The sequence below is a fragment of the Dysidea avara genome, chromosome 2, assembly GCF_963678975.1.
Source record: "Dysidea avara chromosome 2, odDysAvar1.4, whole genome shotgun sequence".
Lineage (NCBI taxonomy): Eukaryota > Metazoa > Porifera > Demospongiae > Dictyoceratida > Dysideidae > Dysidea > Dysidea avara.
Genome location: NC_089273.1, coordinates 12,477,516 through 12,502,641, shown reverse-complemented (window position 1 = coordinate 12,502,641; position 25,126 = coordinate 12,477,516). Strand labels below are relative to the sequence as shown.

Genomic DNA, 25,126 nt, shown 5'->3' with positions numbered 1-25,126 from the left:
TGATGTTATTGAGCTATGCTCTCAATGACAGCTACTGTATAGATAATTTTAGGAGGACTAAGCCCCTCCATAATCTTTTTTACAGTGGCTACAGCCCTACTTTCCCATCCCTGCACCCCCTCCCCCCTTCTCTGCTGCTCTTGATAGTCACTATTCCAGTACACTCTCTTAGATTTAGTGCTGCCACCATATAGAAAACTCTATATCATGTATCACCAAGGTTTATGTCACGATATGAACATATATCATGATACAGAACTAACTACAACACTTGCAAGATAAACATGTACATATTCTTCATTGTAAGTTTAAATTTAAGGTGGATGTATACCACAACCAAAAGCTACTCTTGTTTATCAGTTTTAAATGCATTTTGCTACTGCTTTACAGTTGGGATGAGTGGCTGGCACTACAAAGACACTTCAAAACCTCCCTGTTTACTTTGGGGTTGGCTTGTTTACCACACTACGCCATCAACACATAACTTAATTAAATGCCAAATACCATATGTCTGGCCTCCCCCACATCATTATACTAAGCAGCACCACTATTGTGCAACCATCGATATAACTGATTGGCTATATCATATCACCACCCTGTTATATCAATACTATCGATGTATCAATATAATAATCATGGCAACACTACTTAGATTTAATCTTAAAAGTGGGGTTCATTCCCTGATACATAACTGTCTCAGTTAAAACATCCCTAGTTTGGAAAATTTCCAAAACACCGCAGCAGTATTGACAGTGTCCAATGAATGGGTTACCAAAATTTCAGCCTTTTGTGGTCCTTCCATTCGTCAGCTGGGCCTTCCCTGCCAATATACCATGGAGGAGACTTAAACATTTCAGGTTGTATGTCTCTTTTTTTGTTACAATACAAATTACTGTAACTTAAGCTACTTACCTACTATTGTTTGGCTACAATTGATTATAGCTACTACAGTATCAGATTGAAAAGGTGGTGGCACTTCAATAATATCCTGTACTCTGATCTTTATCCTCAGTCAAAACGAAAGTCAAATTTCGAGCAAGAAATTGGTATTAAGTCAAAAGACAAGCTTTGGAAAGTCAGGGCTAGGGGAAGCTAAATATTCTTGGTCAGGCACACTATCTAGGATATTTCTAAGGGGAGCACACAGAAAGGAGTAACTGTACAGTGTGCAAAGCACACTTAGCAAAATGTGAAGCATGAGCCTTCTATATAGGTGGGTCTGGGGGCATGCCCCCACCCCACCCCCCAGACATGTTTTCTTTTTTTAATAACCTCATGAGATTAAATTTGGTGACAATTTTGGCTGAAAATTGGCATACAAATTATTAGTACAGATAAAAGAAGTTTTGTTTGCCTTAAGCATGTGGCACTTGATTTATAATACTAGTACAGTAGATACCACTTAGCTGGATAAGGCCTAGTAGCTATAGGCTGTATAAAATACAAAAACTGAACCCATATGTATAGGTTAATTAACAAACTCTCAGTTTTGCTGTACACTATATGAAAATACAAACACAGCCTGCATGTTAAGTGACATATACATGTACAACAATAAAATTAATATAATTTAAATGTTTCTTTTATGTAGGTAGTATCATTGTAATGAATTCTAGATCATTATGGTACAAAGATGTATACAAAGATCACAGTTACAACTGTTGAGAGTGTAGTGAAGATGAAAGGAAAGAATACTGGATACTGATGCAAATAATATAGTAAAGTTACATGTACATAGCTATCAAATGTTTTCCAGTTCATAGCTGCCAAACACTTTTCTTCCTTCTTCATTGGCAGTCGAAAACTCACTTAGTATTGATATAACATCTATGGTATTGGTTAGAGATTTATGTATATGTACTACTGTTCAAGCACACTTGTGTCATTGAAGACCTCACCTTGTGTCATTTAACATGGCAGAGTGCTGATGCGCTTCTCTCTGAAACAGCATCGGTGGGTGGCATCAAAGCAATCAGCTTTACAAGCAAAGATACTTGTGATAACAGAGAGAGATAGCTGTGCTAGAGACAAAGATTGAAAACATTTATGAATGTCACAGAATTGTAGGTGACAACCGCTAACTGCAATTTTCATTTGTCCAAGTAGCTCAAATTGAGTTTAAAGTTTAGATTTACTAAAATCTGATGCATAAAAAGACACCAATTCATTGAGCTCCTGCAAATAGTCTTTCTTAGTTGCAGCCTTAATAATAAGCTGCTCTAATGTTGAGTATGTTTTATAATCCTTTTACTGAAAACGATTTTCAATGGTATCGATGACTACTAAATCATGCTTGTAATGCTCTTTGACATCAGGAGGGTGGTAAGGTTTAGCAGAGCCATCTTCATAACTCCTAGGATGTTTGTGAGCTTGAGGTAAGGCTGGATCTTTGACTTCCAATGAGTTTTGGGTTGGTTTTGCAAGTTCCCAAAACAACTCAAAGTCGCCATCTGCTGAATATTCTTGAAAACGTCTATGCATAGTTTGGCCACACTATATGCCTTTACTGCTGACATGGTGTAGCTTGCAAAGTTTTGCTTAAATTCAAGGTGTGCTTTAGAATTTGTTCACCTAACAAAATATAAAAACAAAAAATCAAAATAATATTTTCATTTTTGATCAAACTCTATTTATTCTTGCCTTTACTTCTGACTGTGAGCAAAATTTCTAATGCTTCATCCCAAGTTGCTTCTAAAGCAGAATAGTTGCTCTTATGGGTTATAAAGTACTCACAGTCCAACGGGTTGGAAAAAGGTTTTGTATGCTTGGGGCTTGTGGTGTGAATTCTTGATGGAGCTTGTGAAAAATGGAATCTCTCCAAATATTTCAAAAGCTTGCATATTTCAAGCACTAGCATCACACATGCATTTAATATTATATTTTTTCAAAGTGTTGGACACAGCAAGATTTAAACTATGGTCATAGCAACACAAAAAAGTGCTTGTGGCTCAACGTTTTGAATGTTAGATGCCACTCGCTTCTTGTTGGAAGCCCCATCATAACACTGGGCTCTACACATTGACATTGAAAGAGTCATGCGGTGCACAGTATCAGTGACAACATGAACAATGGTAGCAGCAGCTATATCATCAACTTTATGGAGGCCTACAAATCCTTATGTGCTTTAAACTTGTCATCGACCCATCTTACACACACAACAACAACTTGCTCTTTATATGAAGAATCTGTAACTTCATCTGCCTCCACTGCAAAATAACATGCTGCCTTTACGTATGTCCGCAGCAATTCTATGCAAGTGACTGTGAGCTTAATCAGCTCATCCTGTATGTGGTGATCTGTGTAGTACTTGTTTGTTTTATGTTTCATTATCCCCTGATCAGCATTTGCAAGCAGCAACATTCATTGGTATATGTTGGATTCTTTCTCACAGCCACCACTGCTATCTTCTGATGGAATCCAATTGCCTCTGAATGGTAGGCCTCGTCTGGCAAGAAAGATTACATATTGATGCAAGTAAGCTCTGTTGATTGTCCTTTGGTTGGTACCAGCAGCAACAAAATGCTCACCAATATCTTTGTATTTGTCCATGACTAAACCAACTGCCCACTGGCGCATCTGAATTAGAAAATAGAGAAATGAATGTAGTAATGCTCAAACTAGTGCACTATTAAACAAAGCAGTTTGTTATGATAATATACCTATGAACAACAAATCTCTTACATGGGAGCATTCGTGAAGAGGATATCCTCCATGCTCTCCAGTGGCATCCTTCCATTTAGTATAGCCGTGGGTGAGAAACACATCTAATGTTTTTCTGGTAAGTGAGCAATTCCTGACTCTTTCTTATTGCACTGTTCCAATACAGACAAAGCAATACGCTTTATCCTATGTCTCATTGTACGTGATCCATGCCACTTATCAAACTACAAAGATTGAAGGAACTATAAGTCGGCTTTTTGTCCCCAAACCTTTGCTTTGGAAATGTAAAAGTTTTCGGGTGATTACTCAACACTGGAAAAGGGAAGTCTTCATTACGATCAACTTCCATGGGCACCTGTTCCTAACTGCAGCCTTCCACATGCATGCCAAAACCTTAATTCTATTTGATTGTGGGTTTGCCCTTTCAAATAGAAGAGCACCACAAAATAAAAATATTTCCCTGGCTCTTGCCAGTGCTGCTGAGGCAGTTCCGCCGGCCCTGAAAATACGCATACCACAACTGATACTTTAGCATTATAACATATAGTGACCATATTCTTACAAACATATACAAGTATTTGTCCAAGAGTCAAGCACAATTTTAGTATAAGTCAAGGGTCATGCTTACGTTTTTACTTTTACCAAGGATAAAGATATGATTCAAAGGGTAGATTGGAGTGCTACCACTTAGATTTAGCTAAAACCAGCCATCTACTAGACTGACCACATTTTAAGAAACTATTTCAGTTACACCCATGTAATCTGGTACAGCACTTATTGGCAGTCGTGTGTACTGTTGAGAAGACTTACATAGCATTGATCCAGGTTGCATTTAGAGTTTGAACTGTTAGTGTGGGATGTACCATATGTGTACTTACCCAGTTCACAGAATAGAAACTTTGTGAACAAGCTAAGCTTTGATCTCAAGTAGTGGTTAGTGTATTATACAAAGATAGTATTGTACACTATAGAAAACCAATTGAACTATAGCTACAGTATTATCATGGAGAGCTTTATTGGCCTAAAACATTGTTGCAGCCGATTTGTTGTGCAGTATACCAGTGTTAGTTTCAAGCTAACCTGCATATTATGATTTAAATTTAGCAGTGATACAGTAGTTATCCATACATACGTAAGTAGATACTGTTGCATACTTCTTCAGTAGAGCATTGCATTAGGCTTGAGTCAATTATGCTTTGAAAACAGCTTATTATGCTATTGAAATATTCAGTATTATGCTAAAAATTATTATTTTAAATTAAGATTACGCTATAGTGTTGTCTGTTTTATTAGAGTATATCAGCCTAACCTGACTGCTGTATTAGAGTAAGTTACCTCTCGATTAGAGTATTTCAGTCTAATTTCCATGAAATGCGAATAATCAGCAAAGGAACAATAAGAATAATAAATGATTGTAGATTTTCTTGATATGAAATGCAGTATTATATTTTAATTAAAAACCTCTTTTACTGTATGGTATCAAATACAGTACACACACAAGTATACACAAGATGGCTGCATACAAAAATACATACATAATGGTCAAGTGTTAGTAAGATGTTACTGAAGGAGTTGGTGAAGGGCAGACCATCTCTCAGTAACACCTCTTTCCCTCAAAGTCAATGGAACGGTGGCCCAAATAGAAGGAATCATGCCCAGAAAACTGCTAATAAATAAGTCCAATGAATTATATTTGACGAGTCGCTGCACTAGAAACTATCATCGACAACATGGTGGAAGGAGTAATCATGGGTAATGGAAGTAATGATAGGACAAAATTTCTGAAGAGGTCCCTGACATAGTAAATCTAACAATTTACACAACAGGCCAATAGAGCTGGCATTATGATGAGAAACCAGAGATGAAAAGTGGTACCACACAACCTCTCAGCCATCCTCTGAATTGAATCCAATTTATGTAGATGAGTGGCAGAAGCTCCCATAAAAACAATGTTACTGTACTCACATACTGGCTGAACAAAAGATTTAAAAGCAAAGTAAGACCCTTCTGAACACCCAATCTTTGGCGAGAATGCGCAGACAACTGATCTATCACACAGTTCCAAGTAAGTTTACGGTAAAAATAAATCTCCTGGGTTTTAATAGATCCACTTCCACGATAGAAAGGGCATCCATGAACAGTGGTGGGTGCAAATCAACATTAAGTGACACACAAATTGAATGACACTGATCCAGCTCAAAATTAATATTCCACTGCCATCCCCATGAATAAATTCTTCCCAAATCAGCACTCAATTCATCAGCTGCAGCAATCCTATCATCCTTTAAAGGTATCACTTTTATAAGAGTTTAATCATCAGCATATGAAAACAAATCACAATAAAGAACTTGATCTTAAAGGTAATGTATATACAAATTAAACAATATAGTGGACCAAATGCAACCCTGAGGAATGCCTGCTGTGACTGATCTCCGGGATGAGGTGTCACCATGCGCAACAACAAAGTCCTGTCACATAGATATGAGCACATTAAAGAGTAAGTGTTACTCCACATCCCCACACTCCAGAAATGTTGTAGCAGTCCACTGCACCACACACTATCAAAGGCACGACAGATGTCTAGAGAAACAATTCTACATTCCATTTGATGTTCTAAAGTATGAATAGCAGTAAATACTAAAGCAGTACCACAATCTTGAGCCCCAGTTCCTTTAATAAACCTAAATTGGGTAGGTGAAATATAAGGGGAAATTTGTCGATAGTGTTGTGAGTAAATGACACGTTCAAACAACATAGCCAATGTAGGAAGTACAGCTATTTGACGATAGAAACCATGGGCCAGTAGCAGAATCTTTGCGTTTATAAACAGGAGTGACATGAGACACTTTCCTTTACAGTAGAAACTCCCCAGATTTACACACATGATGAAACAGCATACAAACTGGGTGAAAAGTTCAACACAACAGTACTTTAATGTGTAAGAACTATCACCATCTGGGCCAACAGCCTTCATCACATCAAGAGAACGCATCATACTACAAACTCTAAAGAACTTTACTCCCAGGTTTTTTGTAGATGACATCAGACTCCAGGTGGACAGTAGACAAACTAAGTAGAATCAAAATCAGGAGACAGTGATAATTTATTAGTAAAATAAGAAGCAAGACTGTCAACATCAGAGTTTTAGATAATCACTGATGTTCTTGGTGACATTCCATCACAAACGATCTGGAGGTTCTGACTGCAGCTTGGCACGAAATGATCTTTGATAAGCACAAAAAGCTATAGGCTGAGTCTTTTTAGTAGCAAATACAAAATCACTGTAGGATGGCCAGTTGTGATTATGCCAAGTTTGTAGTATTGAAAATTGTCTTATTATACTGACATAATACTTGATGCTTTTGCTAGCTTGCAGTATTGAAAATCGTCTTATTATACTGACATATTGCTTGATGCTTTTGCTAGCCTATTATGCTTGTCAAAACTATGCTAGCATAATTCGCGCAACCACATTGTATCACAGGTTAATAAGTATACCATGACAATGTGTTTGTGAAAGTGTGGCAGTGGTTTCCTGTTGCAAGGTGTGAGTTTTGGTGTACTCACACATGTCATTTGTATTTACCCACTCATAAAATGCCATGCATGTGTGAAGTTGTAAGTGGATGGTACTGTATTGATTTGTACAGTGACTAAACCCAAAACAAAACTACTAAATTATTTTGTATTCTCAGTCATAACTTTCATTTGCATTGGTCTACAGTTGAAATCTAGCTTAACACACACACACACACACACACACACACACACACACACACACACACACCATAAATTAACTAATCAACTAGTATAGCTTTGTACTGTGCCAGTATGAAGGATTTACGACAACAAGCTTGTTTATTCCCTAACACATTGCAAATATGTAAATGCAAAATCTTGGGGCTATGAAACAAAGATAAGTATTTGAACTCTCTACAAGCAGACAAATATGATAGTGCATAGATTTTTTAACAGATCTGAGACTTACATATGTACAGTATGTACTTCACTTATGAATGGTTTGACTAAAATATGCATACTTTTCCTTTGAATCATGCATGAAGTCATTTTGAAGTTTGTGTATTTAAATAGTAGCAGCATTACTGAGATGGCCACACATAGACACAATATTCAACATACGTAGTGGTGGTGGGAATACAAGGAATTTTTCGTAATAAATAACCCATTGCATTTATTTAAACAAGTAACAGTTTAACAATATGTGACTGGGCCTGAGAAAATAGGGCATGTCGGCATATAAAATTTTCCTACTTTTTCAAACTTATGGTGCCCATACCTTTATGCGCCATTGCATTATTATAGCTTTGACATTTTAAGCAGGTATTAAGCAATTAATTAGCTTTACAATAAAAGTCACAGAATGCAAATGCTTTATTCCAATACTGAGATATAACCTGTTATGTGAAGGGGTGTAGTTTGTGCCCACATACCCTATTTTCGTAGGCCCAGTCACATAATTATGTTGTAACATTATACAACTTCATATAAGTACATATGGTATATCATCACACCCACCTTCTTGTACTTGTTGTGGTCTGACTATTGGGGTTGATTCTGCAGAACAGAGAATCTCGAAAAATTCTGTGGTAGGAGAAATGAATCTGTCAAATCTATTGTTCTCTTTAAACTAATGCAATTAAAAATTAATAATCAATCATTACATTACAAAAATGAAACAGGGTTCCAGTAATAATAGTGAAAACAAAAGATATGAATGGTGGTAGCTATTACAAACAGCTATATGTGCTCAACAGCATAATACACTTTTAAAGGCATAATAGACCTTATCCGTAGTGACGTCACAATGTAAAAATGGCAGTGATAGTGTGGGCAGGGTTGTATTGGAAGAGACGGCATTTTGTTATGATAATGTTACATAGTAGGAAGGAGCAAGGTAAGGCTTGCATTACATATAACAAAAATCCACATCGTTTATCCGTATCAAAACTTAGGTCTGGTTTCGTCTGGTGGGATTATTTCACATCGCTGCATTGCACTAACTAGCCTCTTACCTTCATTATCCAATGTTCCCCTGTTGTTAAAGCCGCAAACAAGGCTAATGTTTTTTAGTTACTATGAATAAAAATGTTACAAAGTCCTCACACTAACACAGCCATTTTGTCAATTATAACGTCACTGCAGATAAGGTCCATTGGCTCAAATCTAGTAAAAAAAAGAAACGAAACACAAGTGAGGACAAAGGTAAATACATGATGCATGCATTACATGTACTGTGGTATATCAAAAGGCACATGTCTATGTCTATAGCTGTGAGCCTGTAGCATTAGCAATTATCTAGTTATGCTTGTCTGAGTAAGTAAGTAATTAGACAAGCAAGCAAGCAAAGCAAGTGCAAACAGATTAGTGAGTACACTGTATGTAGGTGGTCAGTCAACAGAAAGTTCAACTACATAAAACTTTGAAAAGGTTTTGTAGCAGCTTAATGGAAAAGGTTTTGTAGCAGCTTAATGAAGCATTTTGGGTTGCATTAAGGAACTTTGGGGCTTTGGTTATACTGCACATAACCAATACTGGCCAAGGTATTGTGATGCTGGTTTCTGGTTATTATCATTTCCATAATTGCGAGAGGTTGATGTTTAAGTACAGGTTGAATGCACAGAAAATCACAGATCCTGGTTGTTGTGGCTCCTTTGGCACATGCCTAGACTGCATGTTGCAGGGGATCAAGTCACCGCTGGGTCTGGGATTTTTTCTGCATTCTTCAATGTTTCAGTTACATGTTTCTAACTCCCTGTATTCACAGGCTTTAGCCTTCTCACAGGTCTCTAGTGAGATAGCATTGACATTCACAGACAGATAATCCCTCCGTACTGTAGTTTTTGTACACACTTCATTCATTTTATATATCTCTATTTAAATACAAGCAATACATACCATTTCTTAAACCTTCAATGGTATTCCTTGCCGAAACATCATCACACAACTTCTCCATTATATCACAGATAGTAAATATGCCTTGATCCCCACAGATTGAAACAATAAGATTCTCTATAATGATTTCATTAAATATTTGAATTGATGGAAATGATCCCAGCTTATCAACAGACAATCCAGGAAACTTCAGTTGCTTTATTTTATTAAGAGTTTTCACAGAATCTTGTGGTAGACAACGCCACAATCTTGTATAGTTCTTCTTGAGTACTGGTATAACTATCAATAAAGGTTAGAACACCATTTTAAAATTTGAAATATATACATACATTTAAACATACAGTATCATTAATATAGATAATAGATGCCCTTTAAACCATCTAAAATTAGACTTCAACAAGCTTGATACTGAAATTGGAGTACGTAGCTTAAAATGTAGTCTCTAAATCCTACAGTGCCATACTCATGTGCTATAGAATAGAGACCATGTTGTGAGGTAATACAAAATACAGCAATTACATATGTACCTGCTGTATGGTTAACCTTTAAACCCACATAGTCCAGAAAACTGGATTTGATAAAAACGAATTGAAAACGCACAATACTTTTGCCAAATGGCAGTTACAAACAAACATATCTCATGAAGCATTCATCAGGTTGCTTCGAAAAACAGATTTTATTAATTGGCAAAAATAAGCTATCTGCCTGTACAGTATATAAACTTTCAATATACAAACAAAGAACTCACCTACTACGACACGCTGAATCATTTTGCGTCCTTCCACATTCGTATCATCATTGTGCTCGTTCAACAGTGACGTTATCACGTGATATCTATATATCAACTGAATTGCCATCATGTGAGGAGTAACATGACACCAAGCAAAAGTTGATACAACAACGTACGGCCGAGTTAAGGTCTTTTGTACATTGTTATGTGAAGAAGGAAGATAGAGGGACAGTTCTTTTACTCTTTCAAAGTGAAGTGAGTATCTCTGGGTTGGATGGATGCAACAAAGAATGGGACCATTCAAACCAAAATTTAATGGTTAGTAGGATGGTGTTTGGTGTTTTTAGATAACTTTAACAGTTTTTGTGTTATGGAGTTTAGCTTTACTAGGCATGCATGCAATTCAGTTTACTGGATTGTGCTTTTTCAGTGCATGTGTTTTATAAAACAGCTGTGGGCTTAAGGGTTAATTGTTCACAATGCATGGGCATTTAAATGAATTGCAACCACCAACTTGAATCACAGGGAGGTGTAGTGGGTCGTTATAATCAATACCAAATTTTTCTAGTGTTGCACCGATATGAGATTTTGCTGATATTCCGATAACCGATATTGGTTAATTTTCAAGCCAATAAACGTAGCTGATCCGATATAACACAGCATGTCCATTTTGTGGCAAATTTTACTAGAAATTTGATTTTAAAGGACCAATGTAACTTGTTTATAGTGGTAGAATTGCTACAACAACAGCTGACAGTACACTGAAGCAGTAATAACAACATTGTAATAGAGGAAATACAAGTCATTGCATTTGTAAAAATCATTTGGTGCACACGAGTATGTATTTCTAAATAAATGTATATATCTGTATCTGCTGCATTTTTCATCTTGGTGCCAATCCGATACCGATATGCAAAAAACACAGCCGATATATGGTTTTTCCGATAACCGATCCGATTATTGGTGCGACACTACATTTTTCAATTACAAGCAGCTGTCTAATGAGTTAAACGTAGTCAGATTTCAAAATACAGGACGCGTTATTTAGTACCCCCCAGACCTTCTAGTAGCACACTCTTAGTAACTCATGTGCCTTTTTGGCTGTACTAACACAAATCAATGATTTTCTTAATCTCCATAAACTGGCATTCATTGGAGCTTGTTATGGTGTGTATATATACCAAAGCAACAACGTGTATAAATGTGTAGCACATGCATTTTGACGTACCAAAAGTTTTGCAAAATTTTGGAGTCTGTGAAATGTTTACGGCAAATTGGTTCTACATACATAGATGTATATTAAAAATGGCAAAGCGACTAACATTAATTCGAAGCAATCAGACATTTAGTTTAATCAGCATGTACTCATGTATTTAAATGGCAATTCATGCATGGCATCAGTAAAGCGGTTCCTACTGAGTCCTAGTTCCTACCCCTATATTTCCCATTTGAGATTACTCTTCCAAGTTTCAACAAACTTAGAACAGAAATGAACCCTTCAAATTCACCTACACTTGACAAAATACCTTCATAACAAATTAATGGTGGTAGATTTACCTTCAAAAAGGGCACTAGATTTACATAAACATTTTTGTCTTGATATTTCTGTGTCTTTACATCAGGGAATTCTCTTACTTGCATGTATAGCAAATATTATGATAAAATGTGACCGGGCCTGCAAAAATAGGGCATGTGGGCACATGATTTTTGCCTACTTTTTCAAACTTCCATCACACATAAGTTTTTATACCATGCTGCTGTTGCAATGCAATTTTCAGGTAATAATAAGCATTTAATTGGCTTTATAATGCAAGTTACAGAATGCAAATATTTTGGTCCAATACTGATATTGTAACCTGTAGTGTGACAGGGTGTAGTTTGTGCCCACATGCCTTGTTTTTGCAGGCTCGGTCACAATATGCTATTAAAACAAAAAAAAAACAGTGACTGTAGCAGTCTCACTGAAATATATTCCATAGCATCAAGGATAATGACATCACTGGAATTTCGTTGGATTATTACACCTGATACTTGTTGGGAAGAAAACATAAAATAGGTGGGCTTTACATTTTTAATCCTTAAAGGTGCATAAACCACATGGATTGTAGCCATGTAAGCCACTATAGTAGCTTTTGATATTCATCGATCAATAATTCATGTTCGATAGATCACACAGACTTGCAATTTGGATTTTCGGACTGTTAACATCACTAAAACTTAAACAGTGCACAATTTTCACCAATTGCAATGTTTCTTCATCAAATTACGACAATTTAAACATAGGGGATTAAGTCATGTAATGTTTTAAGGAAGAAAGTATCCTTAAGGTTGGTAAATTCTGTAAATGATTGTAAATTGATCTACAAGTTGTGATTCAAGCAATGTTCAACATGGTGAGTTTTTGCTTAGTGGGTAATGAGCTGCCTAACCTTAGGAATTGGTCTTGACTCTTGTTCAAGAGCAATTCTTGTATTATAGAGAGGGATTCTGTGGATAGCCTTATTATTTGTAATTACCAGACCTGACTCTGACAAACTTTTACAACAAACACAAAGACTTTTTCTAAATAAAACTCCCAACATACAACCATATTTTACCTTTTGAAGAAGGGTCCAACTGAATTCTAGCAAATGTGTCGTCATATATTGGACTGTTCACTTCTTTTGAAGAGTCTTCCAGTTGCATTCTAGCGAAGGTCTCATCATGTGTTGTACTGCTCACACCTAAAACAATTGTAGAAGCAGTGCAATGAGTGACATGTGATTCACTTACCAGGTAATGTTAAATGATGTTGTTGAACACTTGATAATGACTGAATATCAGCAGTGGATGTTGTATTAGTTATACTTTGTTGAGCATCTGATGGAAATATTAGAAAACAATGACAGCATTTAGCTATTGTAATCGGGTACATAACACATTTAACAGACGTAACAGCGGTACTATAGTACCAGGAACAGAAGTTACTATGAAAGAAGTAATAAAAACTACTACGTATACTAGGAATGCACCTACAGGTACATGTGCAAGTATTTTATAACATTCATAGGATATGTATTTTAGTAATTCTACAAAATTACACCCACCAGATCTTAATTCACTGATTACCACCATCAACTGATGTGATGTAGTAATAGCATCCAGTTGATCACACAGATCAAGTAATTCTTCTCTACAGCTCATTCTCTCAATCAAACAATCCAATATTATCTTATTAGCAGTAATGCAGTTACTACTATTCAATATCATACAAATCTGATCATCACTGATATGATTTATGAGCATATTAGCAGTCTGTTGATAGTTATCAGGCATCCATTGTAGTATAGCGTGGTAGTGTTTCTTGAGTGAAGTAAAATCTAGAAAATAAAATAATGTCATTTCAATACGTGACCGAATTTTGGAAAACCGTCGATATACGCACAATAGTACTTTTGTTATAAAACGCATTTAAAAACTATGGGTAAAAAATGCAAGCTCCAGAAAAAACAATTACAAAAGTTTTTATCGCCTCACTGGTGGGCAAATTAAGCCTCCAATGTATAAATCCTGGACATCATTGTGTTCGCCTGTTCATAGGGTGTACAAAAATCTTTGTTTCATCTCCATACACAAGAGGATTTCAAAGTTACAGATGTTTGTTTATGTTGTGGTGACGGAAGAATTTACTAACGATCATTTTTCAGTGAATTTGCCTTCCTTCTCGAACACAGAAGCATGCCTGGGGAAAAAACTATGCCTTGGTGGATGCACAAATGCATGGTGAACATAATGAGTGATGATTCAATTCTGTACGCTGTTGTATCAGTAAGTTATGATGGTTTATGTAAGTGCCTGTAGATTTTTTTCTTGATAGCGTCTGTGCATATCAATTTATTTGCTCGTCCGGTAGTCTAGTGCTGTATTTCCAATGCTGCTTAACTTAGGAAGCTGAAACTTAGCTAGTCCATTCCTCTGTCCCTGTAGAAGACATAGAACAAATAAAATCCATTTTGAAAATTATGCGGATATTGACGGTTTTCTAAAATTAGGTCACATATTTAATGCAACTTTGGTGCATGTGTTTTATGACATACATACTTATGTACAGTATGTAGGATAAAGAATAACAAAATCATATGTACCTTTATTAACAGCAATATTTCTTGGTGGTTGTACTTCTTCCACTACCACTATTTGCAAACAAATTTACGTTTAAATATCACAATGTATTTGCTAATATTGCATATTTTATATAGCACAAATACAAAATCTGTTTACATGATCATTAACTTTGTATGGACAAGTTATTTTAAATGCTGTAACAATTATGCATCAATTGAAGCTTTACTCCATGCTAAAGTACAGACCTTCAGTACTTGTGCTGTAATATCTTAACAAATAAATAAAAACACAACATGTTTGCATGCAAATGTGAAATTGGCTAATATACAACCACAGAGAAAGCAAGGTGTCTGCTGCTTGTGATCCATATAAGCTTTCTTGTACCTGCACAATAACTCCACATCGGTTCCAGAAAAAGTTTCCTTGAGATAATTGATTTCATTATATAAAGACACAATATCTGACCGGATTTGACAAATCAGGTTTCCACACACATACAGGTTTGTGACTTGAAAGGACTATAACACAATGTACGTATAAGTAAACTATCATTTTCAAATTTTGACCTGTTGCATAATGCAATGAAAGAACTATATGAAACAAATAGCATACTGAGTGGTCAAGTTACAAGTGGTTAAAGTCAAAGAACTAAATGGGTGTGGAAGCCTGGTTTTGTCAAATCCAGTCACATACTTTTGAACCTAGGCATTTGTCACGCCAACATAAAAATAATAGTAAGAAAAGTTCCACGGGTGACAGCAAAGATTAAAACTGTGTTTATGTGTATTCTTACATGCCTTTAACTCACAAGATGGTGGTATAGAGGAAATCTGGGAACTATTTAGACAAAATCAGTAAGTAATTATGTTTATGCTGTTTATCTAAATGTAATGGTGGATCCAGCATTGTAAAATTTGAGGAACTGCTCCTTCTAAATTTAAAAGTCCAGGTCTTTTAAGCACTATAACGTTTGTGTGAAAAAATTCTACAGAGAAATTCTTTATACTGGTTGAACACAGGCATCATCCTCATAGCCTACTCCAATTTAACCAGATAACTATGAAAACACTCTATAAACAATTCAGACTCTCTAATAGAGCAGTCAATAACTCTAATGGTGCATTCAATACTATCAATCACACCATGAGAGTCAGTTAGTGGTAAACGATATAGAATCAATTACCATTGTCATGACCTATCATAAGTAATCATTTATTGACTGACATCTATTATCGGCCAACACAACATCTAGTATCGTTCTTTAGAATCCAGATTCAAACATGGAACTTTGTATAACTAAGATGCATTGTGTAGCTTTGCTTTGCTGCCCTGCTAGTTTAAATCACCTAGTATTGTGCTGACCTTTGTAACATCTTTGATGAAACAAATAGACTGTAATGTGTTTGAAATATAACTAATTAAAGTTTTGATTTGAGTATATTTGAAAAATACACTTGAGAAATTTTGGTGTGATTGTAACTAGTACTGGTATATTGTTTTGTAGTACCAGCAAAATCTTGTATTGAATTCTGCATGGATGCCAGATGAAGTATGTATAGTATATCAAACTGGGTGATATTGATACTCACATGCTGAATGAATAATGATGTTGACTGACAAAAATTAATGCTTTACACTGCTCTCTTTGTCACAATGGTGCTGAGTAACATTTAGGCTTGCACCAATTATGCCGGGATAATTTCGAGCATAATGGGCTAGCAAAAGCATCAAGCATTATGTCAACATAATAGGACAATTTTCAAGAATTTTGATTAAAATATGTAATGAGCGTGCCAATAATACTGCACAACATAAACATACCGCAATTTATTACTGCATTTCATATCAAAGAACCTTTCAATGTTATTATTTTTACTATTTCTTGACTGATTATTCACACTTGATGAAAATTAGATCGAGATACCCTATTAAAGCAGTCACTTACTCTAATACAGTTGTCAGTGAAATGCAGATATACGCTAATAAAACAGTTGATTTTGAGAGCATAATTTTGAGCACACAGCTGGAGTTTTGAGCACTGCTTAAAAGCATAATAGGGGCTCAAGCCTAGTAACATTATGGCTACAGGTTGGCACACAATCAGGCTGATAGTTCAATGCTTATGCAACACAGTCCATTTCCAGTATGACCAGTCTCACTAGAGCAATAATGACATTGGAATATATACATATCTCATTTTTGAATACAATAATGACACTACAACTAGAAAACATTTCTCCCACATCTCCTGGATCTGCAAAAAATTTTTGTTAATGTGAACAATATTTTATTGTATATGTAGTCAGTACTAAGTAATACTCTTTCAACATAAGGTTTTTTGGTGCACAAGTCAGACATAAAAACAAAAAAACACACACATTTCTCAGAAAACAATTTCAGGAAACCAGTCACTAGTCTCGCTAATAGTATTTGCACAATTAAATTTTAACTCATGATAATATCCTATCTAATCCAAAACAGCCAAGCTTTAAAAAAAGAGTGCGGCCCTCAAAAAGGCTATGGTGAAAAAAAATGTGAAATCCAAGGTGGCGGCCAAGAAATGGCTGTGATGGTAGGTTAATGGTAAAAAATTTAATAACAACAATTCAGGTGAATTTTGTGCCAAGACCAAGCAGCACAAAAATGCACCTGAATTGTCGTTATGAAAATTTTTACCATTAGCCTACCATCACAGCCATTTCTTGGCCGCCAACTTGGATTTCACACTTTCACACCTTTTTTCACCATAGCCTTTTTGAGGGCCGCACTTTTTTTTTACAGCTTGGCTGGTTTGGATTAGATTTCACTTCTTTTTGTATACCCTGGGGCCGGCTTTGGGACGTTTTTAACCTATCTTTTTTTCTTTATCACAGGAAGAAGAAAAGTTGAAGCAGATTTTAAATATTTCTGATTTTATCAGTAAATGTACAAATTATAATATAATACATATATTTATTACATAACTCTCCATGGTGGTTTCTTTGTAACTGAACACTCTACAAGGTGACTTCTTCTAGCTACAGGGTGAATTGTTTGTAGCTGAACGATCTACAAGGTAACTTCTTTTAGCTGATCTCTCTACAGGGTGTTTGTTTGTAGCTGAACTATCTACAAGATAACTTCTTTTAGCTGATCTCTCTACAGGCTGATTTGTTTGTAGCTGAACTATCTACAAGGTAACTTCTTCTAGCTGAACCTCTACAGGTGATTTGTTTGTAGCTGAACTCTCTACATGATGGTTTCTTTGTAGCTGAACTTTCTACAAGGTTAATTCTTCTAGCTGATCTTTCTACAGGGTGATTTGTTTGTAGCTGAACTCTCTACAGGTGATTTGTTTGCAGCTGAACTCTCTACATGATGGTTTCTTTGTAGCTGAACTCTCTATAAGGTAACTTCTTCTAGCTGATCTCTCTACAGTGCGATTTGTTCGTAGCTGAACTCTCTACATGATGGTTTCTTTGTAGCTGAACTCTCTACAAGGTAACTTCTTCTAGCTGATCTCTCTACAGGGCGATTTGTTTGTAGCTGAACTCTCTACATGGTGGTTTCTTTGTAGCTGAACTGTACAAGGTGATTCTTCTAGCTGAACTATCTCTGTCTGCAGTTGAACTCCCTACAAGGTAACTCCTTCTAGCTGATCTTTCTACAGGGTGGATTGTTTGTAGCTGAACTCTATACAGGTTACTTGTTTCTAGCTGATCTCTTGAATTCTCTTCCGGTGACTGCTCTATTAGGATGACTGCTCTATTAGAGTATCTCGATCTCGCACTTGCTACACCAAGTTGGATTTCGTGCTATAACTCCGTGGCTTTAAGTCTGACTCTTCTACACCATTGAAGAGCCTTTCTAAGATGATTACTCCATCTGTACAGTCATTTTCAAAGCATTACTCCAAGCGGTTTATCTGGTAGGCGTGACAAGTAGTCGTTTTTGATTAGTTAATCTCGATTGCATAATTGTTACACACTGTTGGTTTTTTCATTGTATCTTCCTGGTTTTTAGCTCGATTTCTTTCAAACCACAAAAGGTTTGAGGTTCAATAGTTAACCTATTCACCCACCGATTTTCAGCTTCTTCCCATAAGCGGCTGTAGGCGTGACAACATATTGATTCATTTTTTGTGAATAATCGCTCATAACTCTTTGGCTGTTTATCTTATTCCAGCCAAAGTTGGTACCGAGATGCGCCTTTATACCCCCTTCTGTGTGCTAAATTTCAAGGCAATCGGATATGGCGTTCGCGTTTTATAGCAGTTTTTGTAAGTGTACGAAAAGAGGAAGAAAAATAAGAAGAAAAAATGAAGAAACTAAGCCAATTTTTGAAGTCGCATATCTCGGGAACGCTTGAAGCGATTTTGCTCAATGTTGGAATGTGAAGTGCTAAAGTTGGAGGGCGCGCCCACAGCAAAAATCGTCTTGTTTCATCAAGGCAGCACAGAGTTATGGAGGTGCGAAATTGCATTTTCTTTTTTCTTGTCAATATACTCACGGGTGTTGCGTGCTGGCTTCTTGGGCTGCACGACACACTACCGTGTGTCTTGATACATATACAGCATCTATAATCAGTTCACACCCACCTGAGCCCTCTTCTTTATTTGTGACCGGGCCTGCGAAAATAGGGCATGTGGGCCAGCATTGAAACCGGGTCGGGTCATCCGGGTCAACCGGGTCACATTTTCTCCAGGTCATCCGGGTCTGACCCAGTTTACAAATTATTCGGCTCTGACCTGGATTGGATCACGTGAGAAACGAAATTGTTGGTTTGACGACGTGGAAATTATAAACGCTATCGCGAAGCTCTTTCGGGAGCCACGCCCACTTATCGTGTTACAAACATACGCTCAGCCATGCCCATTTATTAGTAAGTGCAGTATGTAGCATGAAACTGAGGGTATTTGTGGTGAGGGTATTTATTGTTAGTAGGTGATGACCTTTTTTTTTTGGTCTTCAACCTACAGCTAGGCTGAAGTTGCAATTCTAAAAGTCTGGATCCGCCCCTGTTTACTCAACACGAATCGAACGCTCAAAACGTAGTCTCGCTCGTTCGAGACTAGCCGAAACATAGTGGCTCTTATCGCATGCCTCGGCTTTAATTAATCCGGGTCACATCCGGGTCAAATCCGGGTCAGTGGGTCATCCGGGTTAGCAGTAGTGACCCGGTTTCAACGCTGATGTAGGCACAAACTACATCCCATCACATAACATGTCATATCTCAGTATTGGGATAGCATATTATCATTCTGTAACTTGTATTGTAAAGCCAACTGAATGTTTAACATGTGCTAAAAAATTCATAGCCACAGAGTCACGGAATGCAAAGTTATGACACATCAACGTTTGAAAATGTAGACAATTTTCGTGTGCCCACATGCCCTATTTTTACAGGCCCAGTCACATTTCAGCTTTTGTTATATGAGCCAGCCACACAAACATTTAGCAATGCTGTGAAGCCCTTTATACACCAGAACTGTTTATCAAAAAAATACTTTGATATGGGAAAGAACAAGTGAGTTACGAAGGTTTAAAATATCCTACACTTAGTATAGATACAGTAATTCAGGTGTGCAAACATGTTAACTGAAAACTTCCCTGTTCTGGTACAAAACCATTCGAAGTGAACACATGTTCACAACTGAAGTGGAAAAAGGTATGCTCTTGCATGGCTCTGATAGATAGACACTGTGGTTTAGTTTATGTAATTTACTTAACTATGTGTTAATTAGAATGAGCCAACAAGATTTCTATGTTATTTAGAGACCTGAGGATGATGTGGGCAAGGCTACCCGTAAACTTAATTACCAAAGACATAGGCTGAGGTAATTAATTGTGGAGAGCCAAGCCCACGTTTGAGGGGTGTCTAAATAGCCGATGCTGACCCGCTTTAAGGGATTTAGATTTTAGCTGAATGAAGTAGGTAAAGAAAGAGTGAGAAGTGGCAAACTGTGATTGCTAGCATTGGGATTTATCCTTAAGTCGAGTTGATCATGTCAGTGCTACTGCACCGATGTGACATTCATAACATGATGTGAGATTATGTGACAATACTGCCAGTATCAAGTAGTTACCATGCTGGGCTAGAAAGACACTTGGCTATTAAGAAGAAAAGTGTGGGTGTTAGCATTGAGCTTTATCCTTTGTGCTTGTCAGCGCCTACAGTGGCCTTTGTGTATTGGACAGACACCAAACTATGAAGAACCAAAGAAGTACAAGTGGTTCCTAACCAACTTTCTAGATCAGAAATGTAGAAACCTTTTACAGTGGAACCTCTCTTATCCGGGCAGTCTGGTACATACTACTGTCCGTATCTCAGAAATGTCTGTAACTAAGAATAACATGCTATTATGCTAAAGTGGCTAATTTAAATACAAGTAATGTTGTTATTGCTATCAGTTAGTGCTATGCAGTTTAGTGGGCAGAGGGGGAAGTCACTACAGAGCATTCATGGTCACTCCCCCGGGCTGTAAAAATGCATTATCACCTAGCAACCAAGTGGTAGTTATTAGTAGTAGAATAAACAAGCCACCAAACAGGTAAACAGCAACCTTTAGGCTCCCTCCTTGTGTTTTCATCTAAACCAAACTTCATTATGGTCAATAAACTACAAGCCACATTACCAATTTGGGCTGTCCAGACAATGGAGGTGCCCGGATAATAGAGGTCCAGATAAGGGAGGTTCACTGTACCAGGTTTCTGGGATACTAGAAACTTCATTAATGTGAAAGATAATAAGCTTTTATGTAGTGAGGTTGTGTACAACTGACCAGTGGACATTTAATCCCTAACTAATTCAGTCACGAACAAGAGCGAATTAGGTCCATTATTATTATTATTGTTATGGTCCTTTCTGAACACTAACGATGCTTGTCTTGTCCCTAACAGTAAGGACATTTTTTTTGACTTTGCCGATTTTTGTTAGATGAATTTAGTAAACAACCACCGGGGACCACAGGTACTAAATAATTAGTAACCATGCCACAGGTACTGTTTGTATACATTAATTTACCAAATGCTGTAACCTTCCCATACTTTTTCTTATTACTAAATGTCAATTAGAAAAACACAGGCCTGCTGTACAATTTGTTGGTGATTTTCAGCATCTTAACCGCTAGGACAATAGAGTTATGAGTCCGTTTGAAAAGGGCATACAGTGTACATTAAGGGAATTTTAGGAAGTTGGAGAAATTTAAAGAAATTTTATGACACTAAGTATTGATAATGCTATTTATGAAGTACAAAAGCCTGTGAATTCACTATCATAGACATGTACATACAGTATTTCAATAACATTACATGTTCATCAATAAGCAAACCTTGATTGTGTTGTGATACTGTTGGTATACTACTGACCACTGGAGTTGATACAACCCTCACTGATGAATTATTTGATGTCTGTTGGAGTGTTGTTGAATAACATGATCCAGATGATGGGGTAATACCAGTATTAGGTAGTGATGTAATAGCAGTAGTTGTAGTGGATGGTGGTAAATTGAGAGCTTCCATAAACTCTATAGTGCATACATAGGAGAAACCCATGGTTATACATAAGAATATGTACAATAATCATGTATATAGTGTCTAAACTGTTGCATTTTACAAATAATTATGTTGAAGATATGTGGAATTAAAATAATATTTAAGAATAAGTTGCTACTTCTAAAGCAGAGCCCAAGCAGTAATTACTATCATTTTTGCTAACTATAGGCAATAAATCAACATTGTATATTTTACATCCTGTATGGTAATGGTATGCTGATGTTAATTAAGTTATCTAATCAGATTTTGGTTTTTAAACATTGTGACATGTGACTGGATTTGTGAAAAAAGGTACCTTTACCACACATTTTACATACCGGCAAAGAATATGGTGCACCACTTGACTCCTTATCTGATTAACTTGCTATTAGTATCAAAATGCAGCCAGTTACAGTACTGTAGGTACACTCATGGAAAATTTCAGGCAATTATATATCATGATCAAAAAATGGGTCAAAATCTGTGTGTGAAAAAGGTACCTTTTTGCTAATCTGGTCACATGTAATATATGTGACCTACTGAGTAGCTTTTGAGTAAATTGCCAATCTTACACCTGCTTTAATGTCACTATAACTCCAATTAAAGTATTGGTTCTGTTCATGTGCAAGAGACACATCCCCTCTTTTGACTAGAAGTGATACCCAGGTTTTGTTAGCCTATAAGGCCAGTGCTGTTGTTTTTCGGTTGTTGTTGCAAAATCTGTAGCTATACAGCCTAAATGAAAAGTTGTTAACACCAAATTCAGTTCATCCATATTTAAAGTAACAGCCGATATGACATACTTTTGCAAATATTGGTATTGGTAGCGAAACGGAAATAGTTAGCCAATAAACAATCAACCAATAAAGACAGCAATAAACATGTGACAGTAAATAAGGTGGCAAACACAGTGGTCAGTGGTGAAAATGTAACTCTGTTTAGACTTGTTTGCCTGGAAAAATATGGTTGCAAGGCTATAGCAGACTGTGTATACTTATTGGCCACCTGAGCAATTAGTTGATCACCCTTCGCAAAAGGTCTGGAAACACTGTTTGAGAAGCAGGATTAGCTGTTTTACAACTGTTTGGCTTCCTTTTCCATGAAAGGGGTTAGTGGCAAAGCTGTAGCACACATTGTACATGTAGTTAGGTGAGCTACTTTCCTGAAAAAGTGAAGTATGGACAGAGAAAAATGCAATCTTCCAAAAACTGGCTGCACTGTATGTGGATGTGAACTATGTTTAAAAAAACATATACACATTGGAACTGTTTATCTAGCATTGATCACTTTAAAATTCAAAGTGAAGGTTAGAATATATATTCCATTTATATTCACAGCCTTAATTGCCGCCGTCACCTTCACCCTTGGGTTGATATAACTGTGACAGCTTGTTTGTTGTAGGGCTTTACGACATAATGCATTGTTTTTAATAATTAAAATACAGTATTATATAACATTATTTACCACTTCTTAAGCAATTAATAAATCTCCTTGAAGCATCATCACTACACAGCAAAACCATAATATCACAGAATGGAATTACGCCTTCATCTTTCAAAATTGCACCAATAATGGAAGAAAGGATTGATTTATTAATTATTTCAATAGTAGGAAGCCTCATTAACTGATGCTCATAATCAGGTGGTACTCCAGGTAGCTGTTGTTTCATTATATTAACAGTTTTCACATAGTCTTGTGGTAGACATTGATACAATCTTGTAAAATTATTCATCAGTATGGGTAAAACTGTAAAGAAACATCGATGAGCATACACTATAATTATTAACACTTGCATCAATATTGTATTTACTTGGTTAAATACCGCACCTTCAATAGTAGCAGCACTAGAGTGTTGCCACAATTAATTTTCAAATAAGAAATTCAATCTTGTTTTTGACATCAAATGATGAATAGTCACAGCATTGACTTCATTAACTAAACAAATAAGCGCCATGGCGTTTAACCATAGATACAGTATACCAACAGGGATTGGAAACGGAGACTCGCGCACAAACATATCCGTGTCTCGCATGACGTAAACTTTCATCCGTAACTCAGTAGTAATGGCGAGTGGAATTGTCCGTAGCTTTATAGGTGAGTTTTGTGATCTTCCCGGATGGAGAGTGGTAGAAAGTTTGTTGAAGCAATTTTGCACCATATACGAACGGAGACGCTTCAATGGATGCTTTTGACGAATTCAGCGAAGAGCTAGTAAGGAAATATTCGAAAATTTGAGGGAGTACTACAAGTCTACCTCCACAAAGAAAGAGAAACTCTGGTGTGAATTCCACTGTAAAAGACTCCACACGTTGCCTGATATTTGGAAGCGTTTTTGCAAGGGTTTAGAAATCCCATACAGCCAGCTGGTAGCACAGTTAATCCAAAGGCTGCAGCACATGTTGCTGTCAGACCTTTAATAATAACGACTCCGGTTTCATACAACCCACATGCACCCTTCATGCCAGCTTGTCTACACAACACACTCAACAGAGCTGGTACCAGCTATATATAACACAATTTAAAGCTATAGTGACCAACTGATAATGTGCATGCTCATTGCTATAATAGTACAACAAATACTGAATAACTAACATTAATTTTGCAACACTACACAAGATAACAAAACGTAAAGGAAGAAAAGCAAACAAACAAATATAACCAGTTACCAAGTCACATTCAGCAACAATTATATTCCAGTATATGTATGTGCAGAACAATCCAAGTGTTCAGATAGTGAACTTGAAGACATGTCGTCAATACATTAACACGGAAGTATCATTTACCAGAAGATATTGGTAGTGAATCTATTTATTTTATTTATTATTTATTTATTATTACTGAGCAGCCAGCACTGCTGATGCTCTCAGGAAAAAAAAAAATCACACATGTACATTACTACAATAATTAGAAACGTTAACTGAGAAAGAGTCAGAGTCATTTAAATCAATTACGAGTTGTGGCAACGAGTTCCAGTCTTGAGCTGTTCTGGAGAAAAACTTTTTGGTAAGCTGTAGTAGATGTTGTAGGGAGTATGAAATGGTACTGGTGATATTGCCTGGTTTCTCTGGTCATTGGGAGATAATTGGATGGAATAGATAAGGGAATTTGGTTATGAAGTACATTGTAAAATGTCTGCAGTCTGGATATCTTGCGTCGAGTTTTAAGTTCAGGCCAGGAGAGATGTTGGAGCATGGAAGTAACTGAACTG

At 36.6% G+C, this 25,126-nt stretch overlaps 1 protein-coding gene across 6 annotated transcripts in view; it reads right to left on the bottom strand.

The window, feature by feature from the left end:
• LOC136246619 (uncharacterized) overlaps positions 1-25,126 on the bottom strand; it is an 82,404-nt gene that overhangs the window by 5,658 nt on the left and 51,620 nt on the right. The window contains exons 14-24 of one of the 6 annotated variants that reach the window (XR_010696684.1): positions 23,383-23,664; positions 21,717-21,911; positions 14,428-14,475; positions 13,390-13,662; positions 13,076-13,162; positions 12,901-13,026; positions 9,577-9,852; positions 8,197-8,262; positions 3,682-6,273; positions 1,899-3,576; positions 1,497-1,827 (exon numbers count right to left, since the gene is read on the bottom strand). Coding sequence is in view for 1 of the 6 variants with exons in the window: in XM_066038143.1 (XP_065894215.1) it covers positions 8,197-8,262; positions 9,577-9,852; positions 12,901-13,026; positions 13,076-13,162; positions 13,390-13,662; positions 14,428-14,475; positions 21,717-21,911; positions 23,383-23,664 (1,353 nt within the window). In the remaining 5 variants the exon portion in view is untranslated. Of the gene's footprint in view, positions 1-1,496; positions 3,577-3,681; positions 6,274-8,196; positions 8,263-9,576; positions 9,853-12,900; positions 13,027-13,075; positions 13,163-13,389; positions 13,663-14,427; positions 14,476-21,716; positions 21,912-23,382; positions 23,665-25,126 lie in introns of those variants that run through there. The other 5 variants (XR_010696682.1, XR_010696683.1, XR_010696681.1 and 2 more) reach the window with 5 other exon arrangements.